Raw genomic sequence first — 24023 nt, forward strand, 5'->3', positions numbered from 1 at the left:
ACATAGTGGTGTTAACTTCACTCTGTGTGTGGGTGCGTCCTGGAGAAGTAGGGGGATTACTGCATTCCATCATTCCTGCTGACATCTTTCTGAGGTTAGTGGTTACATTAAGTGAAGCTGCTGACACCATGACACCTATGCTTTACATACAAATACCAGTTACATTCTGCAAAATCTGAACGCAGTAGCCATAGTTTAATATAACCATATAGCCCGCCGTAGAGGGCTATACCGGCTATTAAAGGCCCTCTCCAGCGTTAAAGGTCCCGAGCCGAAGGCGAGGGCCTTTAACAAGGGAGAGGGACTTTAAAAGCGGTATAGCCCATCTACGAAGGGCTATAAGGCTATTAGAACATTCTGTCACTAGAGGACAGAATGTTCTAACAAAAAAACAAAGCCTTTTAGGAGCGTGAGGGGATTGGAATCCCCTCAGGTTCCCTGAAGCCTTTGTTCACAGCCAGAGCTGTGAACAAAGAAACATTGGAATGTTGGTGCTCCAGGCTTATACCAGCCATTATAATCCCAGAGCACTCCATTGTTTTCAATGGAGCTCCCAACCTTCCAATGTTCTAATATCAAAAAGATACATTTTATGAAGCTTAGCAATATCTAAAGAGGACGTAGCATACTTTGGATATTTTTGAGGATGCATGTATTTTCATTATGATGACTCTTTCCTATGCATAACCTATTAAGGATAACATGTTGCATTTAATTCTCTTGCCCCAGTCCATTCTCACATATTTTTGAAATCTAGTTGAGTGTTTGAGTGTACTTCAGTCATTATTCAGTTTATAGAGGTACAGAGCACTGTTAACTTTCCTGACCTTATATTTGCGAATACAATCGCAGAGACCATGATAGGAACCACAAAAAAGAAAGTGAGTAATTGTGACTTTGAAGGGCAACAATATGATCTGAGTTATTGTAGGCAGCTGGCTCTGTATATACTATACCAAAGTGAGGTATAGTGTGCACAGCAGAGTCCAGTGGATCCCCAAAGGTAGGCAGAGGTAAAGTTAGATAGTACCTCACTCTCTATTTGTGATAGTGTGGTCGAGCAGTAAGGCAGTATCAGAGGACAGTGTTAAGCATTTGTTGTACACACTCAGTCAGCAAACGAATTCACACACTTAAAGACTGAACTTCAGACAAATTGTTTTTGTATCAAAAATATTCTTTCAGTTATTTTATTTCCTAGTACTAAGCAAGCCTGGTGCAGGTAAGTGATAAGTACTTTGTAGTAAGTATACAGATTGTAACACAGTTTGGTTTGCAAGTGTAAATGTACTTTGATTTGATTACAGTAGTGTTACTGATAATGCAATGCTTTTCAGAATACAATACATATACTTTGAATGGGCATTTCAGTAAGATTACAGGTAGGTTTCTTTTGGATTACTTTTCTTACTCAGAGTAGTATACCTGGATACTACTCTGGGGTATTTCCTGAACACAGGTAAGTAAAATCGTTTTTGTTAAACAGTATAATTTTAAAGAATTTCTTTAGGTTTTCAAACACCACACTTACAAACTTTTCACAGAAAAACTGTCAATGTTATCCTATGGAGGAAAATAGGGCCAGATGTAGGTGTCAAAATACCTGTCGGAATCGGCCGAAAATAGCGATTTTCGGCTGTTTCCGACCAGTATTTTGACATTGGTATGTAGGGGCACTGAACACATACAGATTCGGTAATTTTACAGAATCGGAAATTTTACCAAATCGGTAAAATTACCGATCGGTAAAATTACCGAATCGTTTATTTTCCAATGTAGGTAGCACTTCGAACAGTGCTACAGGGCCTTTAGAATTTGTTATTTACCATGCAATACAATTGCATGGTAAATTACAAATTCTTGTGTATGTACACCTGTGCCATGTGGCACACAGACATGCCCACAGTGTGCCATGCCAAATCTTCACTTTGTTCTGCACTAAAACACACAGCCTTTAAAGGCAGTGTGTTAGTGTAAGGGAAGAGGACCTCTAAGGGTGGCAAAATAAGTGTTCCAGCTCATAGAGGCCTTCTCTGGTCACAGTGCCCCGGGTACCTGTGATACCATTTACCAGGGGCTGACCCGTGGCCAGAGATGCCAATTGGATTAAGGCTTCAATGCAGTTTTAGGGAAAGAACATAGGCCCTGGGTACCTGATTAGCAGGAGCCCAGGGTACACTCAGTCAAAGTACATCAGCAATTCAGCAAAAAGTGGGTGCAACCTTGCAGAAAGAGGGCACTTTCTCACAGTTATGGAGTCAGGCTTCATGTGCTTATTAGTGAAAATTGATAAACTACATAATCCTGTACTTAGCACACAGTCTTCAACTCCAATTGCTTGATGACATCTTTGCAGACCATTATCATCTTTTAGTTTTGTGCCCATGAACTGGAACATAAACCAGTGATTGCTATGGCCCTCAATGTATCTTATCATGCCTTATGGCATTATGGTTGCTGATGAGAAAGCCATGCACCTTTGGGAAGTAGCTCCAGATGGTGCCAATATGTGGATAAACCGATCCCATTAGAAGTATTTGTAATATATTTAGACCGCTGGGGTTTGAGCAGCTTTGAATAGCCAGATCTCATAGCTTCTGGCAGGATTTTGATCTGGGGCTATATACTCACCCAAAGGCCTACAGACTTGAAATGCATCTGAAAAATCACATCCTTTAGACTAAATTTAAAAAAGGGAGCAACACAATGCAGTTAGCAGAATTTGGTATTGTTTTAAATATTTGTTGTCCGTTAGTACAAGAGCTGACTGCTCAAATGTCTACACATTTCTGACGCCCACTGCTGATGAGAGAGTCAACAATCTCTACACCTCTAAAATCTCAGTTGTTACAGCTCCTCGATTTTCTACTAAACTTAAGAATTGCTCAACATTTACTCTTCATGCACAGTGGCAGCAAGATATCTTATCACATATATCTATCAAAAAATAATAAAAATAATCCCCTCTCAGCTTTCTGGGCTGCATCAAGCTTAAAAGTATGTATAGTACCACATAGAAATGAAAAATCAATACCTGTTTTTTTCAACAAATTTACGGCATGCTCCTGGACCACAAACATTTTTACACACCTTTAGAGATGTTTGCATCCTGGAAGCAACCGAGATATAAATGGAGAATGACATAAACAATGTAGAGTAGGATACTGCTCCCACACAATGCTACGAGGATCACCCTCAAACTCAAGCATTCTGCCACTATACATATGAAGAGTGGAAGTCACCCCTTGCCTCAATGGAAAATCTTTAATAAAGGTTTCCAGATTATCATGCATCACCCATGCAAAATTATTGCTGCTCAAGTTAAATAAGACTGGGTGTACTCCCATATATCCTCTGGAACCAAGATGGCTCCTTTAGGAACAGCAGAAAATGGGGTAACGTCTGTACGCGAGGTGACAACACATCCATTATTGTGGGTGGGAAGGGAAAGAAACCCTTTTCTTTAGACAACCCTCTCTATTTATTTATTTATTTTATATTCTTATATAGCGCCTGAATAAACCCCCAAAGGGGTATCTCCGCGCTTTGCCAGTAAGAATATAGCTCCAGATGGTCTTATTCAAGGGATAGTACATCATACAGGGAAGAAATTAGTTACTGGTAAATAGGTATGTTTTTAGGGTCTTCCGGAAAGTCAGGTGACTAGTGAGTGATCTCAGCTCAAGAGGTAGAGAGTTCCAGAGCACTGGTCCCACATGAGCCAGCGCTCGGCCTCCTTGTCTGGACTTCTTTATTCTAGGTATCTGCAGTAGCTGTTGACTGCTAGAACGCAGAGAGCGCCCAGGAACGTGTGGCTGAAAAATTTCGGCCAAATATCTTGGGCCTTCGCCTATCACGCTTTTGTGGATGGTACATAGGGTCTTAAACTGCACTCGTTTCCTCACCGGTAACCAGTGGAGTCTAGTCAGCAGGGGGCGGGAAGGAGTCCTAGGGGGAACGTTCAGGACTGTCCTTGCCGCCGTATTTTGGACTACTTGTAACTTATTAAGTTGTCATTCGTTGGCTCCTAAAAGAAGACCGTTACAGTAATCCACTTTGCTGATGACTAGCGCCTGCACAAGTGTTTTCCTGTGGCAATCTGGTGAATAGGGAAACACTCTTCTTAGCATCCCAATTGCCCGAAAGCAAGTACCAGCCACCTGGTTTACATGATCTTTAAACGTGAGTGTCTGATCTAGTAACACTCCCAAGTTTTTTACCGTACTCTTAGGGCTGGGAACAGGACCTAATTCTGAGGGCCACCATTCAGGTGACCAGTGTGTTGCCGCTTGTCCAAACAGCATGACCTCTGTTTTCTCTACGTTGCATTGAAGACAGTTTGATGACATTCACTCTGATATTGCTCTCATTCCATCTGCAAATGATCTTTTTATTGCAGGGGTCAGACTTTTAAAAGGAAAGAGGAGTTGGGTGTCGTCGGCGTACGACACCGGGGTAAACCCAAATGATCTTGCTAAGTTGGCCAAGGGGGCCACATACACATTGAAAAGTGTCGGGCTTAAACATGAGCCCTGTGGCACTCCCTTGTTGAGCTCCCTATAGATGGATTTGTGGGAGCCCAGCCAAACTTCTTGGGAGCGATCGGATAGAAAACTTTCCATCCATGACAGAGCCACTCCTTCCAAACCTACGTCCTTTAAACGATCGAGAAGCACCGTGTGAGACACCGTATCAAAAGCGGCGGAGAGATCCAACAGCACCAGAATCATAGAGCTGCCCTCATCCAGTGCCATTTTGATGTTATTGGTCACTGTTTGGAGGGCTGATTCGGTGCTGTGGTTAGGCCTGAACCCAGATTGCGAGTAGTCCAGGCCCTCCGTCGCTTCTAGATGTCCTGATAGATAGGTGTTCACGTGCTTCTCTGCTATTTTGCCGATATAAGGCAAAAGTGAAATGGGACGCAGGTTTGAGAGGTCTGTCCATGGGGAAGCCGCTTTTTTTCTGATTGGGTTTACCACCGCTCTTTTCCAGTCTGCCGGGACCTGTCCTTTCATGAGAGAGATGTTAATAACACTCTTTATGGAGGGTCCTAAGAGAGAAATCAGAGGGGCAACCATCTTGGCAGGGAGGAGGTCATGTGGAGATCCAGATTTAATATGGGCGATAAGGGAAAGGAGCTCTGCATTGTCAATTGGAGGAATAGCTAGCAGCGGATGTTTATTGTGCTTTGGCGGGATCAGGGGTAGGGGCTTATTGGTACCACCCATGTTTTTGTTAGCTGCCACTATTCTTCCATAAATAGTATTTATTTTTTCCTCGAAGAATAGCGACATTTCATCGCATAGAGTCTGCGAAAAATCGTCAGAGCTCTCACATGCGGCGGGTTTTATAAAATTCTGCAGAATTTTAAAAAGCTCTTTGGGACAGTTACCCGCTTCTGTTAATTGTTGCATTAAACAGTGTTTCCTAGCTTGCTTTATGTTTTTATAGTATATTATTTGGGCATCTAGAAAAACTGCTCGAGTCTCCTCAGTTTTACTTCTCCTCCATTTTTTCTCTACTCGTCTACATTTCCGCTTCTCTTCTCTTAACTCAGGTGAGTACCAGCTCTCCTGCTTAGAGAAAGGATACTGTTTGTGTGATTTTAAAGGGGCTATGATGTCAATGGCTCGCTTAATTGAATCATTAAGTTTAGCCAGCGCTGTATCTGCTGTGTCATCTGCCAATATGGCAGGGTGTATCCAAATTTCCTGTAGTTTATTGACAGAGATTTTATGCCATTGACGGCGCCAGATAGGAGAAGATGGTGCTTTATTAGTGGATCTTTTTGGAGTCAGTAAGTTAAATTCTAACAAGAAATGATCCGTCCAAAGAATCTCTTTTGCTGGAAGACAGGTTAATTTAGTGCAGTTGGAAAAAACTAAGTCTAGCGTGTGGCCGCCCCTATGTGTTGGTCCTTTATTTTGTAATTCTAGACCTAAATTTGATAGATCCGTAAGTAGGGAAATGGATTCGGATAGTTCTGGCTGATCTACATGGATGTTAAAATCTCCCAAGAGAATAAAGTCTTCTTTAGATTTAAGATGGGGAGCTAAAAGCTCTTGGAGAGTGAGCGCAAAGTCAGGGTTTGATCCTGGTGGTCGATAAGCCAGAGCGCCTTTCCAGGAAGTGTGGCTAGTTAGGTCGATTTTAAAGATCATGATTTCTAGTTGTAGACTTCGATGTTGCTCGCGTATTGTGACCTTTATCTCGTCCTTATGTATTATGGCCAAACCACCACCTGTTTTCACTTCTCTGTCTAGATGTTTGAACTTATATCCAGATGGGATCCCCATTGCTATAGCTGTAATTGTGTGGGGCTTCATCCATGTTTCAGTGAGGAAACAGATATCCGGCTGAATAGTATTAACTAAATCCCAAACCTGGCGCTGGTGTTTGGGTAGGGATCGTACATTTAGGAGGAAGCTCTTTAATCCATCTAAGGGAGTGTTTGCCTCTGGTTGGATAATACTAGTGAGTGAATGACGTCGACACTGAAGACATGAAAAGCCTCCCTCAACTGTCGACCAGGGTATTTTAGTGCAACATTCAAATAGTGGCTTGAGATCCCGTAAAGTTTGGGCGGAATATGTTATATATTGTTTGCTCATACCTGTTAGAGCTGGACGGACTGAGACGGAGTCCATGGCCCCTGTGCCCCGTCCTGTCGCGGACGGGCGCAGACGGGCTGACTCAGGCGAGACTCCGGCGCTCCCGAAAACGCGACCGCTAGCGCGGTAGAGCGTCCGTTTCCTTTTATGTGGTCCACTAGAGCGCTCTCACCGCTCTGGGCCACACTCAAGATGGCCGCCGTGTAAAGATTTCACAATCCCCAAATAAAGCCCAATAAAGCCCAAAAACGGCCGCTAGAGCCGTGAAATGATGGCGAAAATGCGTCCAGGAGGCCTAGGGGTGTGCTGTCTGCATCACAGACTGAAAAAAACAATTTTTAAAAATGACGATTTTTTGATTAAAAAAGCTTCAAACAGCTAACAAGAACAACAATTTTTGGTAGCCCTTGGCAGGTAGCGCTTCCAGATCGTATTTGGCACAGAATCTCGCGAGCGCTGACACAGGGCTCCTTTTATGGGGTCCACTAGAGCGCTCTCACCGCTCTGGGCCACACTCAAGATGGCTGCCGTGTAAAGATTTCACAATCCCCAAATAAAGCCCAATAAAGCCCAAAAACGGCCGCTAGAGCCGTGAAATGATGGCGAAAATGCGTGCAGGAGGCCTAGGGGTGTGCTGTCTGCATCACAGAATGAAAAAAACAATTTAAAAAAATGACGATTTTTTGATTAAAAAAGCTTCAAACAGCTAACAAGAACAACAATTTTTGGTAGCCCTTGGCAGGTAGCGCTTCCAGATCGTATTTGGCACAGAATCTCTCACTCTAATGGTGAGAGGCTTCATCATTGGGTTCACCCCAACTCCTAAAAGTCGAGGTGGGCTCAACCGTATTCCAGGGAGCACTTATAAAGATTGGGTGTATTAGGGCGTAACTCAAAGATAACATTCTGGCAGATATACCTTCCACAAAACTTGCCGTTCCATCTCTAGTTGGAGTTGAGGGAACCAATATGCTTCTGTCAGCATAGCCTACACTGGATCAGCCACTGGGAACCCTTGACAGACTGTCAATAGGATGTTTGGCACTCGCCAAAGTACTTCAAACCATCTTCCCTATTTAGGGGATTGTTGCAGTGCAGTGGTGGTTACTCTGCTAAGGCGGAGGAGGGTCCCCCCACTGCTTTTTGTAGTGTAAAAGAAGGAAAAATACAATGATAATAACTCAAGGTTGTTATTATATTAGTGTTCCCCATATTAGCCTTTGTGGGGTGGGGCTGCTGTCAGATCAGGGAGAGGAGTGGTTTGCACTCCCTTAAGTGAGCATGTGTGCTTGGCCGGCCCTCTCGGGCCGTCCAAGCACTGTCAAGCGCACATACCATGTTCTCCATGCAGGCGTCAGTACAGCCTGCATGGAGAACATGCCCACCCCTCCAGCCAGTGGCACAGCGCTCAGACTAGGCTGCATTGCATCATTGTGATTGGCTGAATGGAGCCTGGGAGCCATGGTGCTTCCTGCTTCCTGTCTCTCCCAAGAAGCCAGGAAGTGGACATAGGAGAGGTGGCGGCCAGGAGGTAAGTGATTTTATTTTCACCCATCTCCCCCGCCTCTTCCCCCACCCCACCCCACCCCACCCCACTGTTGCTTACAGGTATCAGCCATTACTGTTTCAGTGTACTTTTTTCATGCCTGGGAATGTGCTTATTTTCCTTGCAATTCCCCACAAGAATAAAGTATGCTGGACACAAAACCAAAGAAATGATCCCCACAATTTGGAAGAAAACTCCAAGCGTGTGATGGACATTTATTTTTTGTTATTTTAATCACAAATTCCTCCTTTGGAAGTTTGTTTTTTTAAGGTCAGCAAAGTTCAGTGGCTTCAATAGTGCAGCAGTGACAAATGCTCTGCCTAAGCCATGGAGATCTCTGCTTCTCTGGCTGAGATTTCAAAGTATGGCAGGTGATGTTCTGCCAGCACAGCAAAGTACACCCCTCGCTACATTGGTAGACTGATTGACCGACGGCAGATATATTCTGGGACCATGGTGATCAATGGAATCAGCCACCCTGCTTGTGTCCTGAGGGTCTTGTTTGCCTTCCAAGACAGGCCTGACTCATTCTGGGACCTCATGAAAGAGCTTCTTTCTCTTGCTCCCATTTTGGATCATGAGAAGGCCAGAGCACTTGCAGGCTCTCCCCCTCAATACAGGAATGATTAGACCCCCAATATAATCTTGTCTAACTAACTCACAGGTAGGCAGATATTCATTTACTCCCCTTCAGGCACTGTCACTGATCCAAACCGAGTTTAGAGATCACCAGTGACCTTCTCATTCCATCCTGGCAATAAGGGTACAACAAACCTCACAGAGTATTGACACACTAATGTGGCCGCCCTGAACAAATCCTGGTGGTGTATTGCATTCCACTTCAGACATGCCAAAAACAAGAGCTAATATCCAAGGGTATACCATGCTATGCATACACTATCATTTAATAAAAGAAGAGTTCCTTACAGATACATGTAAAATGTATGCATGCAAAATTAGCACAATCCTCATAAACTAAAGGAATAAAAAAGATAAAGCCTATAAACTGTTACATGTGCTTTCAAACAAAAAAACAGTGAACGTAAGGGATAAGTTCATTTTGCTCTAGAAATCTGTACACCAAGTGTGTCTTCTAGTACAAAACATTGGACATGAAATACATTGGATGCTAAATATACTGCCTGGTTATCAAGACAAAGTCACAGTAAGTAAGACAAAGGATCACAACCCATGAACACCCTACTTCTGAGCTAAAAGAGAACAAGACAATATGTTATGAATCTATCTGAGAAGGTTATAAGTTACATAGATTCTACCCTTATAATCATGTGAAAGCCGGATTGACTTTTATTGAGGATAACACCACAGGTAGCAGTTAATTCGATGTCCATCTACCCATAAGCACGATACCTAGTTCACCAAAATGAACAGCGTATTCAACAGATAAACAAAGAGTAGAATTCTGATGAGTTGGGAAAGGGACATTCTTAAAAAATCAACCTAGAACATCATGAAGGAGTGAGAGCTAATATTTAAACAGTTGGGTTTAAGGTTACTGAACTGCTACAGAAGAAACGTGTCACAGCAATGTCCAAATTGGGCTTGATCTAGATTTCAGTGCTCATTGACACATCTTCACCCCAACTTCTGGGGAACAGGGATCCCTTATCCACAGCTAAGTAGATCAAACCCAGGAATTGATTAAGCAGAATAACAGATCCAAGCTTAATCATCACTATGTGGTTCTACATTGATGGCATTAGCCCCAGTTGAATAAGAAGTGGCCTAGCCTTAGTGGCTATAATACTGATCTTCTTATGAAGGGTTCTGCTAATACGGTGTGTACATTTCATAATCTGCATAGTTGCATCCAGAATGGAAACCTTATCAAGAACCCAGGTAATAAGGTAAAAACATGGGAGCAATTTATGATTCCACCTGATTGATTGACACTAGCACACCGTAATTTTAAAGTTACAATAGTGACAAAAACCAGTAGCACGAGCAGTTACATGTACATCACGCTGTAATCCTATTTTTATGTTTTGCAGAATTCACCCTAGTTATTTCAATCTAAAATAAAATCATAGGGCTTTATTCGCGCCACAGTGGGCGGCCCATAAGACTGCTGTCAATGTGAGGCCCTCGTTAGAGCCATCCTGGTAGAGGACCACCATCGTATTTCAAAATCCCCACTTGTCTAATGGTATAGTGATCAACTTTTGACAAAACTGAATGTTGGATGGTCCACCCTTTTGTTGCGACTGACTTGATATTTCTTTTTGCTCTGCAGAAAGAAATCTTATTTTTTTACATTTCCCTGCCTGTAACAGATTTACCAAGCATGCCGCTTCCCAGCAGGAGAACTCAATGGTGGAAGCCCAACTAAATAGGGTTGAGCATCTTTCAGTGTACCTTTATGGTTCTGTGGTTGACAGGTCACGGTGCAAAGTATTCCAGCAGTGGAGCCAGCAGAGGCTCCACCATCAGAAACATAGCAGTTCCTCAATCATTAAATGACTTGGAAAAATCTCAGAATTGGTAGAAATGTAGTTCTGAGTGGTTGTACATCCTGTTGGGTTTCTTAGTGCATTATAAAAGAGCAGATGATGAAGAAATGATGATCTCGTTGGTGATTTTGAGCACATTTCTAAAATGTGTGATTATTCTGTCTGAAAAAAACAGGATTGGGTGTGGAAACACTGACCATATTAAAGAACACGTCATCAATTGACCCCAGAAACTCATAGAATGTATTCCAGCAAATGCAAAATACCTTCCCTAAAGTAATCATTGCTGTAAGAGGTGTTGAGAAAGAGACGTAGGAAACCCACTGCTCTACACAGTGCACCAAAATGGGGTACACTGTGCAGAGAGGTCAGAGAGACTCTTATTGGTTTACAGAAGCAAAAGTAGATGATACCAACGCTCCATTTTGGGGTAGTGTGGGAGAGCAGTTAGACTTATCAGAGGGTAATGCTGAGTAAGCATTTGTTGTTCTCATAGAGGCAATAAATAGAACACACACTCAAGAATGAAGGCAAGGCCTATTCATAGAAAAAATAGCAAGTATTTTTATAATATATTATGAATCAATAACTTCAGTTACAGGTAAGCATGTAAATGTTTCAGCAATAAGAAAGGTAAGTTCAGGAAACATACAGTTGAGCACAATTACGTGCAATGTTATTCTATCGAGAAAAGCATACAATGCATTAAATACCAGTGCGGTAGGACTTAGGGGTTCACCTTCTAGAATTTGAATGTTATGGAGCCAGGTTCCAAAGTTCTACCAGCAGTTTCCTGATGTGGTCAGGAGCAGGGTGCTGGGAGAGTAAATAGCTAGCGCACTACGAAGAAGGAGGGTACCTAAAAACAGACTGCTCAGGGGTACAGGTAGTCAAGTCTGAGGGCTCTCACAAGAGTGTAGAGGTTACAAGGGCCTGGGGACCATGGGGGCACAAAGATTTCGACGTTTCCCCGGCACAGGGCAAACAGGTGATCCAAGCTCTGGTGCGCAAAGTTCGCCTTGCAGTCAGGGGCAAACACCACAGAGGTGTTCGTGCAGGATGGCTGGACCACTCAGCGAGTGGTTATCAGGGCGACTGACATTCCTCAATGGGTGCTTAGTCCTCAGGCAGTTGGAGCCCGGCTAGGACTCTTGTAGTCGGTCTTGGGTTGTAGGATGTTCAGTACACGGGGCTTGGGGCTGCTCGGCTCCAGAAGATCCTGGTGACTCCAAACCTGGTTGGGAGGCAGAGTTGATCCCTCAGAACTATGGTACTTTCTCCTGTGCAGTTGTGGTGTCAGCTGGACCAGGGAGCTGCAAGTGAAGTGTTCAGACTCTGCAGTTTCCGTCCCTGCGATGCAGTGGAGTAGCCCCTCCACTTTAAGGGAGTTCTCATGCAATTTGGCAAAGTAATGAAGGGCCTCTGGAGTTTGTAGGGATCTCTCAGTGGCAGTATGAGACAGTGTTCCGCAACTGTCAGGTCTTTGGGTTGCAGGCAGGGTTTCGCACCGAAATCTAGTCCAGGCTCTCTTTTCTCAGGGTCAGCCGCTCTTCTTTGACCTTTGTCTTCTTGTGTCTATTGAATCTTAAATTCAAGGCTCAAGGGTGCCACCTAAATACTACATTTAGGGGCATTAAAGGGAGCGGCAGGTAGTAGCTAATGAGATACCTACCTTTAGGGTGACTACATCCTATAAATGCTCACCCCACGTGGGTGGGCTTGACCTTGACCCTGATAAGTTATTTTCCCCATCTTCAAAATGGTGTAAAATGAGCTGGTTGGTCCCTATCGCCTGCCCCACCTTAGAGGTGGAGCAGTTTGACTGGGGACCCTCCTCTGCATCTAACTCATTTTTCCACCTGTCTTCTTGCCGTAAGTGGGGTCAGGACAGGGGGTTGTCATCGGCTGCTAGCAGGAGAGGAGTGGGTTGGAATTCAAAGGTGGCATCGCCTCCAAAGTTTTCCACTCTGGGAAGCTGTTCCTGCCTGGAGGAGGTGTGAAGTGCCTCCCCCCAGAGAAGGCATTGTTTCTGGCCCCTGAGAGTGAAGGCTCTTGTCCCATGGGTCCAGAAACATGTGTAGTGGTGGCATGCTGGTGGAGACCAGTCAGGAACACACTAGAAGTTGATAGGTTTCAGGGGGCCTTCTAAAGGGTCCTCCGAGTACAAAAACTAATAAATATGATACGAGAATCAGGTGATGTTCTTTCCCGTCTCCTCCTCCAGCAAAGACGCCAATGGAAACAGCCTCAGGCGATTACTCATCGGTGTCCAAGATGGCGGAGTGAGGACGCCGTAGAGAAGCAGCCCGCTTAAGCTCTACCGACCCACCCCATTTGACTGCTACGGGAGAGATTGAGGAGACGAACCATGATACGAATGCTTTAATGCCGGTCACGAAAGCCAAAAACTGAATTGTGTGCCTGGCGGTCCTGAGCGCTATACATCCTTCATCTCGGCTACACCAGATTGCCTTCCCCCGCTTCCCGTGTCCCCCGGCTGTCACCAGGGCGGTCCGGAGTTTCGGAGGGATTGCGGGAGAGCTTACGGCGTAGTGAATGCTGTGGCTTGTACTGTTCCAGCGCCCCTTCCAGCTCGTGCAGCTCGCGCGATACGCGATACCGCGTTTGGTCAGTGGTTCGGCGCACAGCTGGTCAGGGCTGAGAGCTCGGCTGGGTCAACAGACTCCCTTTCCTTTTTCGACGCGAAATACCGAGTGTCAACAGGGAGAATGGCTCCTAAAAACGTGCCAAGATCCATGCGAGCAACTAAGATAGCAGTGGCAGAGTCTGGGATGACGTCCACGTCTCCAGGTGCTCCTACTGTACCTGCACCTGTTCTAGCAGCTTCACTGGCTGGGGGTTCACCCGCTACCCCCAACAATGCTACCACTTCTGCTATTGCTCCAGTAGCGACTTCAGTAACTCCAGTGACACTACCCATTGGGGGTTCAACATTTAACAGGCAAGTTCTTCGCCCCTCCACTTTTACTATACCGGAAATAACTGACTCTGCTTCATTTAACACAATCAATACTAAAAGGGGTGGTGTGGACAGTACTGGGATTAACTCAAAATCGCTTGTGGGGATTAAATTTAACCCTACTGAAGCCGATGATAATGCTGATATCTCAGTTAATAACAACTGGATTAGCAGTAATGATGATGGTCCTGCTGATTCCGAGATTCGCGCCGCAAGCATGGCTGCCGTATCTAAAGGTCCAACTTCGGAATATCTGGACAATAGGAGTCTTACAGTGGATAAGGAAGCAGAGGTACCAGCCTGTGAATCAGGATGTTTGGAGAACTTGATGATTGGGGTGGTATAAGTGCTTCTATTCCCCTCGACGGGGGGGTTGAAGAACTAGAAAGGGACTGCTCGAATGAGGAATACGAGGAGACAGGTGAGGCTGAGGAAGGAGAATTGGATAACTCTGCTACCGGTACTCCACTGGATGAGGCAAAACTTCGGGTTAGCCGAAAGGGGAAAGCAAAACTGAGAGTCAAAATGAAGACAAAGAGTAAGAAAGGGAAAGTGGGTATAGCGGAGGGCTTGTCAGTTGACATCATTGCTCCCGCCCCCAAAAAACTCTTCTCACTGATAAAAGCCCTGGATACAGGCTAAAGGGCTAGTTAAGAGCATGACCTTACGGCTATCAGGTACTAGTCCACCAAAACCTGAAACTGAGAAAAGCTGTTCCGGTCCTAGCTTGTCCCCTCCAGCCTTGGGGGTTGAACCAGTGCTTCCATCTGATGGCTTCAACCTGGCTCTCCCGAAGCCGCCGGAAGTACCGTTAATTCTAACCCCTAAAACGGTTAGGTTTCTCAAACTTCCACGGATTTATCTAGTCACCCTGTTGTTCCATCGGTATTGGTGACCTCAGACTTAATAACATCAACTGACCTGATTCCACCCCAAATTGACATGCTTGGAGAACAAAATTCTATCTCTTCCCCTTTAGATATTATTTTTCAAACTCTAACTAATCATAGAGATGAAGCGCAAGAGCACTTTTTGCAACTTCGTGAGGACAATACTAAGTTACAAAGCTCACTATCGGAGATGGCCTCCAAACTAGGAGGGATCTCGCAGGATATCGAGAACCTCCAGCAAAGGGTGGTTAACGTTGAAGAAGGATCTGCACGGATGGAATCCTCTTTATCTCAACACGATGAACAGATAATTGCCTTGCAACTTAAGGTGGAAGATTTAGATAATCGCCAAAGACGATCCAATCTAAGACTTTTTAGCATTCCTGAGGGTTCAGAAGGATCAGACGCTAGGGCGTTTATAGTCAAGTTACTACAGAAAGCTTTCCCTGACCTAGCTGACGGGGACTGGGATTCTCAGGTTCAAAGAGCCCATCGCCTCCCCTTAGTTCAGAGAAACAGGGAGGGTAAATTTCCTAGACCTTTACTACTTTGCTTTGGTAATTTTCTTTTAAGACAGGCTTTCTCTTTGAAAGCGTGCCCTAATTCTCCTGTCGTCTTTAAGAATTTCTCCTTATTTGTACGCTCTGATTTGAGCAAAGCTACTATGGACAGGAGATGGAAGTTAAAGAAATGTATTGATCCTTTTAAATCCATGGGAGCGCAAGTGTTCTTACAGGAACCAGCCCGCCTTAAAATTATCAAAGGAGGTCATACCTACCTCTTTTCTGACGAGAAGGAAGCCGAAAGTGCGCTATCTAAATTCGGCTAGGGGTGATGTCCGCAAAATGTTTTTTTGATATACCAGCTCAGGCTCTGTTTTTCTTTTTCTTCTTGGTGTTTTCGCCTTTATTTTGGTTTGTCTCAGTTTTATTCTCTTCTCTCTCATTTCTTCCCTCTTCTTCTTTTTAAGGGAAGAAGTGGGGTGGTTAGGTGGTCGTAGGGCTGCTCCTCTCAGAGTTGCCTCTTCAGCGTCAGCAGGTGCGGGGGGATTTTCCTTCGCTTGGGAGTGAGGGAGAGGGGGGAGGGGGGTGGGGGTAGCCTCTCCGAAGCTGGGTAGGAGTGGGGGGGACATAAATGATAAAAGTAACAGCACAAACGGGGCTTTGTGGTTAATGGATCAAGTTGAAGGGAAGGAGTTGTTTTGGGTTTTTTCTTTTGTGCAGAATGGCAGAACTGGTTTAATTTATGTGTTCAAATGTATAAATTAAAATGTTTAGCCTGGAATGTTTCGGGTCTTAATAGCAAGAACAAAAGATGATTAGTTTCTGAAGAACTTAGACTTTATGACCCTCAGCTAGTCTTTTTATCAGAGACTCACATCGCTTATAAAGATAGGAAGTTACTAAGTTATTTGGATTATGATATTTTAGTTTGCTCCACTCAATAAACATTAATTAGAGGAGTTGCTATCCTTAAGGATAAACGATTTAGAATTGAAACACATAAAACTGCTTCAGATAAAAATGGTCGATGGGCCATCGCACAAATATCCTTAGGGAATAGTAAATATCTGCTCTGTGTCATCTATGGTTCAAATTTTGATGATGATTTTCTTTTTGATCAACTGAACGCAGAGCTTCTGGGGTGGGAAGGGGAACTTATTATTATGTGGGATTTTAATTGTATTATGAACCATCAATTTGATACTACGAGGCAGGGCGCCTCTCAGCGTATGCATAAAGTCCGCGCCGCAATTCTTGATATTAGTCGGATACACAATGTTAAAGATGTATGGCGTACCATATACCCAAACATTCCGGGCTATACGTATTATTCTGCGCCCCACAAACTCTGCTCTCGCATTGATATGGTTTGGGCCACGGATATCATAATACAATCTAGCTCTATGGAAATCGGCCCCCGGATCTCCTCGGACCACAACCCAATCCTATTGACATTCAATAATCCCCAAATTCAAATGGTCCTAAGAAGTTTCTCTTGCCCCCGCTATCTATTTTCTGACTCAGATTATATTCTACAAGTTAAATCACATCTCATGGAATTTATGAAATCAATCTTCACTCTGCATCCTATAGAATTGTTTGGGACGCTCTGAAGGCTAGTATTAGGGGGTTCACTCAGCAATATATTTTTAAACAGAATTCGGAGCGACGAAACATTAATGCTAAATTGATTTCCAACATTTTAGCTCAAGAGCTACTTTTGGCTGATGCTGTGCGAACTGGCTCCTCCAATGTGGCCGAATTGGCACTGACACTTGGAACTTATAGATCAAACTTAAAAACAATATTTTTTTTAAAAAGCAGTGCCAAACTACATAAATTAAAAATCTCTCAATATGAGGGGGGGGGGTAAAATTGGGAAAATATTGGCCTATAAAGTGGCAGATGACAGAGCTCAGACCCTAATAAAGAGTAGTAGAGGTCCTAACAATATTACATTTAATCAGCCAGTGCAGATTCTGGCTCAATTTGTTGAATTTTATAAAATCTTATACACTCCTGAGCTGAAACCTAGTTCATTGGATATTTTAGATTATTTACATAATAACATTAAGGACAAACATAACACTCAAGGATTGGAGCAACTATCGGAAGAGATCACTCTGCTCGAGATTAGACAAGCAATATTATCTTTACCATCAGGCAAAGCAGCGGAGGAAGATACTCTCCCAATTGAACTATATAAAATATGCATTGAGGAACTGTTTCCCCTTTCTTCCCAGGTAGTCCAATCAAGTGGGGCTACCGGGCAGGCTCCAAAATCATGGAATATAGCAAAAATGGTCTTTTTAAAAAAAAAAAAAGGATAAACCAGCAGATGAGTGTGGGTCATATAGACCCATCTCACTTATTAACACCGATGCCAAGGTCTTCGCTAAGATCTTTGCAAGTAGACTGGCTCTGTTTATCCCAAAGATTGTCAACCTACAACAACATGGATTCGTATTGTGTAGGGACACAACGACCCATATCAATACAGCTATTACCGTTTTTGACATGGCTGAGATAGTCCACCCCACTCGGCATGATTTTATTAGATGCTGACAAAGCTTTTGACCGAGTGGGGTGGGACTATCGCTGGTCGGTAATGTCCTTTTTGGGATTTAAGGGTCAATTGGTTAGGTGGATAAAAGCTTTATATGATAAACCTACTGCCAGTATAAGTTATGCTGGTCTGTCTTCATCTATTTTTCCTATTTCTCGGGGCACCAGGCAGGGGTGCCCTCTATCACCTCTACGGTTTGCACTCTCAATGGAACCTTTTCTATCTGCTCTACAGTCTCAGGCTCGAATAATCCCATATAGATCTCGACCGCATATATTGAAAATTACCGCTTATGCGGATGACATAGCTATATATTCTACTAATGTCACAGAAGCACTGGCGGGCATAACTATTGAGGCTGATTTAGTATTGTCTCAGGCTACAAACTTAACATAAATAAAACACAAATAGTGGCCAACTATAAATTACCGGCCTCGGTTTCTGGAATCTGTAAAGCCGCCATTACTTAAATCTCAGCCAAAATCAGTGATATCATTACAGTAAATTACGATGCTTTAGTGAAATCAACAGCTCTGTTACTGAAACAATGGCATAAATTACCCTTAAATATCATAAGCAGGATTAACCTGATAAAAATGAAAGTACTACCGAAGTTTCTCTACCTTTTTCGATCCATACCGTTGGCTTTAAATAACTCTTTTTTTAAGAAGCTTGACGGAATGTTTAGTAGCTTCATTTGGGGTTATAGGAAAGCACGTAGATCTCTAATGTTACCTAAAGGTTCTCAAGATACAGGAGGTCTCAACTTTCCAGACTTTAAATTATACTTTTGGGCCTCTTTTATTGGTCGTTTGCGTTCTTTGCTTAATCCAGAAATGCAACTTTTCTATCATATTATTTTGTTAAAATCAGACGCCAGAATGTTTCTGTTAAGATTGAACGACCCCAATTATTTTAAAAGAGTCAGATTCAAGACTGCAAGGGATATTGCGAAAATATGGTCTACTATCTTGTTTTTTTTGTAAAACTTCTTTTTTTCACCCTAAATTAGCGCTCTGGGGAAACCCGGGTTTTCCTGAAATTTTTAATGATGGTCAAGCAAAATCATGGTCTGTTTTTGGAATCGTTACATTAGGGGATCTTTACGGTGTTCAGGGCTTTCTAGATTTTGTTGCACTTAAGTATTTACATCATTTGACCGAAGAAATGAGGTTCAAATATATGCAAATTCATGACTACTTGATACGTAAGATGAAAATCGTGGAGGTTGTAGATTCGGATATATGGAACTATTTATATTCATCCAAAACAAAATCCTTGATCAGTGAAGGGTATAGTTGTTTTGTTTCATATAAGACTGATGACTGCTCCAAATTGGCGGAGAAATGGAGCTTGAAATTGAGACTTCCGATTAATTCAGATCAGATCGCTCACTCTCTCGCAAATTTAAATAACTTGGTGCAGTCATCAAGTCTAAGATTACAACAATTCAAAACGACTTGTATGTTATACTATACTCCTGAAATGATCCTTAAATGGTCGGCAAATGCTCCAACTAGCGATCACACGAAATTTCCTAAATGTGATCTGGCAGGTGCTAATATAGAGCATATGTTATTTTCTTGCCCTGTTCTAAATCAATTTTGGCTTGCCTTTGATCAAGTTCTGAAACTAAAACTGGCTAGACCACCTTCTCTCTCATCTCCTCTAATCTTACTAGATATACCTGATGTTTTTCTCCCTCAACAGGCCTTAATTACTATCTTATTATCCTGTGCAAAATTAACCATTGCTCGTGCTTGGATTTCCCCTCAGCCTCCACATATAATAGAATGGTGGGCCTTGGTCAATGAAATTTATAGCATGGAGGCGGCCTTGGCTAGGCTTAGAGGGGCACGATCTTTTTTTAAATTTGAAAAAATTTGGGGTAATTTTCTTTAGAATGTTAAAGTACTGTTAATTCTTTCCAGTCTTATAATTCAATATGTTAATTCGGCGTCCTTTGTAATTTTCTTTTTTTTTGATTGTCCGTAATGAATGCAATGTGGTTCTGAAAGAATTCCTAACATACTCATTCTGCCATATTATGTTTAAAATGACTCTTCCCCCTTATGATATGATATGTTTTATCTTTGTTTATTCTTTTCCACCTGTCTTGCTGTTAATAAAAAAAAAAAATTTAAAAATATATATATGATACGAGAATCAGTGCAGGTTTAGTAATATGAGATGTTTGGTACCAAACATCCTATACTACAGTCCAGACATCATGGAGCGGAGAAAGTCATAATGATGAGTGTCCATCCCATATACTCTCTATGGCTTCCCTGTTCACTTACAATACCCAAGAATCAACATGGATATTGCAGGTACATATCTGCTCATGCAGATATGTCCTCACATGGGATTTAGTGTACCCCGCCTTAGGGCCAAGGCCTGCTAGAGGGGTGACTTACATATATCCCATGCAGAGTTTGTGGGCATGGCACATAGGTGTGCCATGTCGACTCTTCAGTTTTGTCTGCACCAAGGCACGCAGTCTGCAATGGCAGCATGCATGGGGGTGAGGGGACTCTAGGATGGCACCATTTGTGCTACTACCCTTGAGGTCCCTCTTCAGTGCCAAGGCCCTGAGTACCAGAGATACCATTTACTAGGGACTTACAATGGTTACTGAAGTAGTGCCAATTTGGAAACAAAGGGTACAGTTTAGGGAAGGAACTCTGGCACAGGGGACCTGGTTTGCAGGGACCCTGTGCCCTTTCAGTCGAAATCTCCTCATTTTCCAGAAAAACATTGGGGCTAACCATCTCCAAAAGAGGCATTGTCCTACAATAAGACATTTTGACAGTTGTTGTCAAACGTTATAAGGTCACACAACAGCTGCCTTATATTGCTGAAACCATTCCTTTACAAGTGTGAGGACAAATGTAGAGGGCTGCTGTTTCTACCAGTATATTAGGTCTCAAGAGACTCAAAAGAAGAAGAGGAGAGAGATAACTCTTGCTGGGCTGCTTCTCCTAAATCTTCTATGTGTCTCTGGGTAATTTCACAAGCATGAACAAAGCAGAAGAGAGACTGTTGCTACTTAGCATTTTTGACCCTACATCAGATCAGGTTCAAGAGTTGAAGAAGGTGGATGGGCAACCACCCACAATAAAACGTAATGAATAGGTAAGTGTTACCAGGAACATTTCCTGCTTCTGTTTTCTGATTGGCATAGAAAATATGTGCTATGCTTTAATTGCCTATTAGAACATTGGAAAGTTGATCTCTCCATTGATGACAATTGAGTGGCTCAGGGCCAACAATGGCTGCTGTAGGCTTTTGCTCCAAAATTCCTATGTTTGTTTTTCTGTTTCTCCCTGTTAAGTTTAGAACATTCTACCTTCAGTGGATGGAATGTTCTAATAGTGATATGGCGCTTCTGTCTCCAACTATAATGATTGTCAAACGCTCCCTCCCTCGTTATAGGCCCCCGCCTGAGGCTAGGGCCTATTCTTCTGGTTTAGGGCCTTTATAATAGAAATATCCCTCGGCAGCGGGCAATAATGCTGTATTAAATCACAATATGTCAAAAAAGTTTTTTCCTATCATTTGTTTAACTAGGCCTCAAAGTAGACATAAACACCATCTTATCCAAGATGGAAGTCACCCCTGTCACTCATGTTTCTACCCCCACCCAACTTTTCTTTTTGCGAACTCTGCAGCATGCAGGCATGCTGATACGTACTGGCGTATTTCTACTGTTATTGCTGTCCTGTTCTCGATTAACTTTCAGTTACAACTTGAAACTTCTCATGGTCCTTCCATTGGTTCATTGTAGTCCATTCATTTACATAGCACAATATTGTTAATGTATTTAGTTATGTTCTAGCATCTCTGGATGATATTAAAATAGAGGGTGTTGAATACTTATACATGTAGTGGTAAAATGCTTTGTGTTCAGGCAATGTGACATTTATTTTTTATATGCTTTGATTTACTGATGAAATGCTACATTTGCTCACACCACAGTGAGTATACAGATTTTATACTTAAATATGCAAAAATAATTTATAAATACCCTTGATTTTGGAGATGAGCCAGAAGGCTTTCCGGTTCTACTAGGAATGCTGTCCATTTCTATCCTGATTTTGCTGCCCATTTGGTTCTTAGAATAATTTCTGTTTTTTTTTGTTTTCTCTGAATAACTCTGCGTTTAGGGCCTTCATGGCAATGACTCTGTAACGTTATTTTTTAATTCTATAATAAAAATGTTAAGCTTTTTGTTGATCGAGAGCTCAGTTACTGAGTGGGACAATCTCAATTCATTTAATTTAATTAATGAATTGTATTTCTAATTGTTGATGCTTTTGGAAGTACCTTAACACAAGTCTTCATGAAATTGAAGTTTAACACCGTCTCAGATCCAGTGAAATGTGGGACCTCTTGTTGAGATAAATTTTCGTTGTCTTAATTTTGTGGTGTCTTTTTGCTCCCACAGCTAATAGTTATCAAAGTACGATTCTACATTATCATGTCTATTTCACGCAAAGTGTGTATATTTTGTGAATCTTTGAAGAACTGTAAATATGTTTGTTTTTTTAAACACCCACAGAACCCTATGTGTGTGGGAGAGTTTTAGAACAGAATGTGGAAGTGCAAGGGAATGCCAGTAATCAAACTGAGACACGCAAGGACCAATTCCCTTGGCAGGTACGTGAAAAAAAATATGTGATGTCATAGATGTATGGTAACCATGTGTATTTACTTTAAAGACTTTCCAATCTTTTTATTTGGTTTCTTAACTATTGACACAATACATTTCTTATGACACATCATTTACAGTAAGCATTTGTACCCTAAACACAATGTAACAGACAATTGATGCTTTACCTGTGTCAGGAAACTTTGTCTCCTTTACAGTTAGTGTTTCTACTGTTCAGATAATGTAGTGGTATGCAGATAAACATATTTGCTATTGTAGAGAAATATCTATAATGGGTACTGCAGCCATTTATTTATTTTTTTACTCTGCATGTACAGTTAACTTTATAGAAGAAACGTTTTAAAAAATTGCTTTATCATGTACTGTTTGGCCACAACCCCTCTAAGCAGGCCCGCCACCATCATACAACCACCAAAAAGGTTTGGTTGACTCTCTCAGTGATTGCAACTTGTGAGCAACTAAGATTTTGATGAAAATGTCCAGTCTTAGTGGCTGATTACGAGGGCGGTGGCTGGCCCTCCGCCATTGGACGATGATTCCCCTCCCACAAAATTAGGATGGCGGGGGGAATCATACCATGGTGGGCGCAAAGACTGCCCGCCACGGATCCACCACAGGCAATCGTTCCGATTGCCTGGCAGATGGCCACAGTCCCAGCTCGTGCACCCCTCAGCGAGCTCCCACGGTTTCCCCTCTTTGCAGGGCTGCCAGCAGCATCATGCGGCAGGGCGAGCTCAGATCGGTTTCTTGGGAGGGGGACCCTGTCCACCGTACCCTTGAACAGTGCGCTGAGTGGCCGGCGGCCCTCCCCCTCATCAGTCAGCAATCCAGGTTACAACACCACTAACCTGGCTACTTCTGGTCTATGTGTGGAGCTGTGTCTCCTTCACCTGTCTGGAGGGTTCCGCAACTAGCTCAGTGGGCCCAGGCCTTCGGTTGCGGCAGAGGTGCTCTGCACAGTCCAAGTACACCACGGGCTCGCTTCTGCTCACTGGCCCATGCAAGTCCCTCAAGCTTGGCACCCCACCTGGCTGTAGACAGCCATTCAGGTTGCCCCGGGCGGGCTCTACCCGGAGCAGCAGGAGTACAGCTACTCCAATCAGGTCTCTGTGGAAGGGTCTGCCCGCTGCACCGAAGGCCAAAGGCTGACGTCTCTCCCCACTTCCCCGGTCAGCCACTCCGGACACAGCTCCAGCGCTCTGGCAAATCCAGTCTCTCGCAGAAAGTCCCCAAGGTCATTATTTTTTTCTTTTCTTAAATGTTGAGGAGGAATGTAATGTTGGGAGATGTAGACTCGAGTGTTTCAGTTCTGATGAGAGGTGTGTTTTGGGGCCAGATATACAAATAGTAAGAGTTGCAATTTCTAAATGATTTTACCCGAATTGCTATTTGGAAATCTATATTCCTTATGTATGAAACTTTTTGTTCTGAACTTGCTATTCCTAGTGGGTCGCAAATCGACCTTCCTCATGAATATTAATGCGGTTGGTCACAGTTGCGGCCCGTTAGGAATGCCTGCCATCACAGTGATGATGGCCTGCTGAGATCAGCATACCACTATGTCTAAAATTGCCTTTGACGAACATTTTTTTTGTTGTTGTTGAAATGCAACCCGTTTTCCATAAATGAAAACGAGATGCGTTTCAACAATAAAAAAAATGAAATGTTTCGTTTTCATTTTTTAAGAACTGGCAGTGGTCCGTGGTACCACTGCTATAACAAAAGGACAGTGAAACCTCTACCGCAACTTGCACCTATCCTGCTATCCCCAAAGAAATAATAAT

The 24023-nt window shown here is 43.0% G+C and overlaps 1 protein-coding gene across 1 annotated transcript in view; it reads left to right on the top strand.

Annotated features, from left to right (window-relative positions):
- Positions 1-24023, top strand: part of PROZ (protein Z, vitamin K dependent plasma glycoprotein) — a 264854-nt gene that overhangs the window by 157458 nt on the left and 83373 nt on the right. Inside the window, exon 6 of the mRNA XM_078657699.1 lies at positions 22129-22226. Within this exon, the coding sequence (XP_078513825.1) occupies positions 22129-22226 (98 nt within the window). The remainder of the gene's footprint in view (positions 1-22128; positions 22227-24023) is intronic.

The sequence above is a fragment of the Lissotriton helveticus genome, chromosome 8 (assembly GCF_964261635.1).
Source record: "Lissotriton helveticus chromosome 8, aLisHel1.1, whole genome shotgun sequence".
NCBI classification, from domain to species: Eukaryota; Metazoa; Chordata; class Amphibia; order Caudata; family Salamandridae; genus Lissotriton; species Lissotriton helveticus.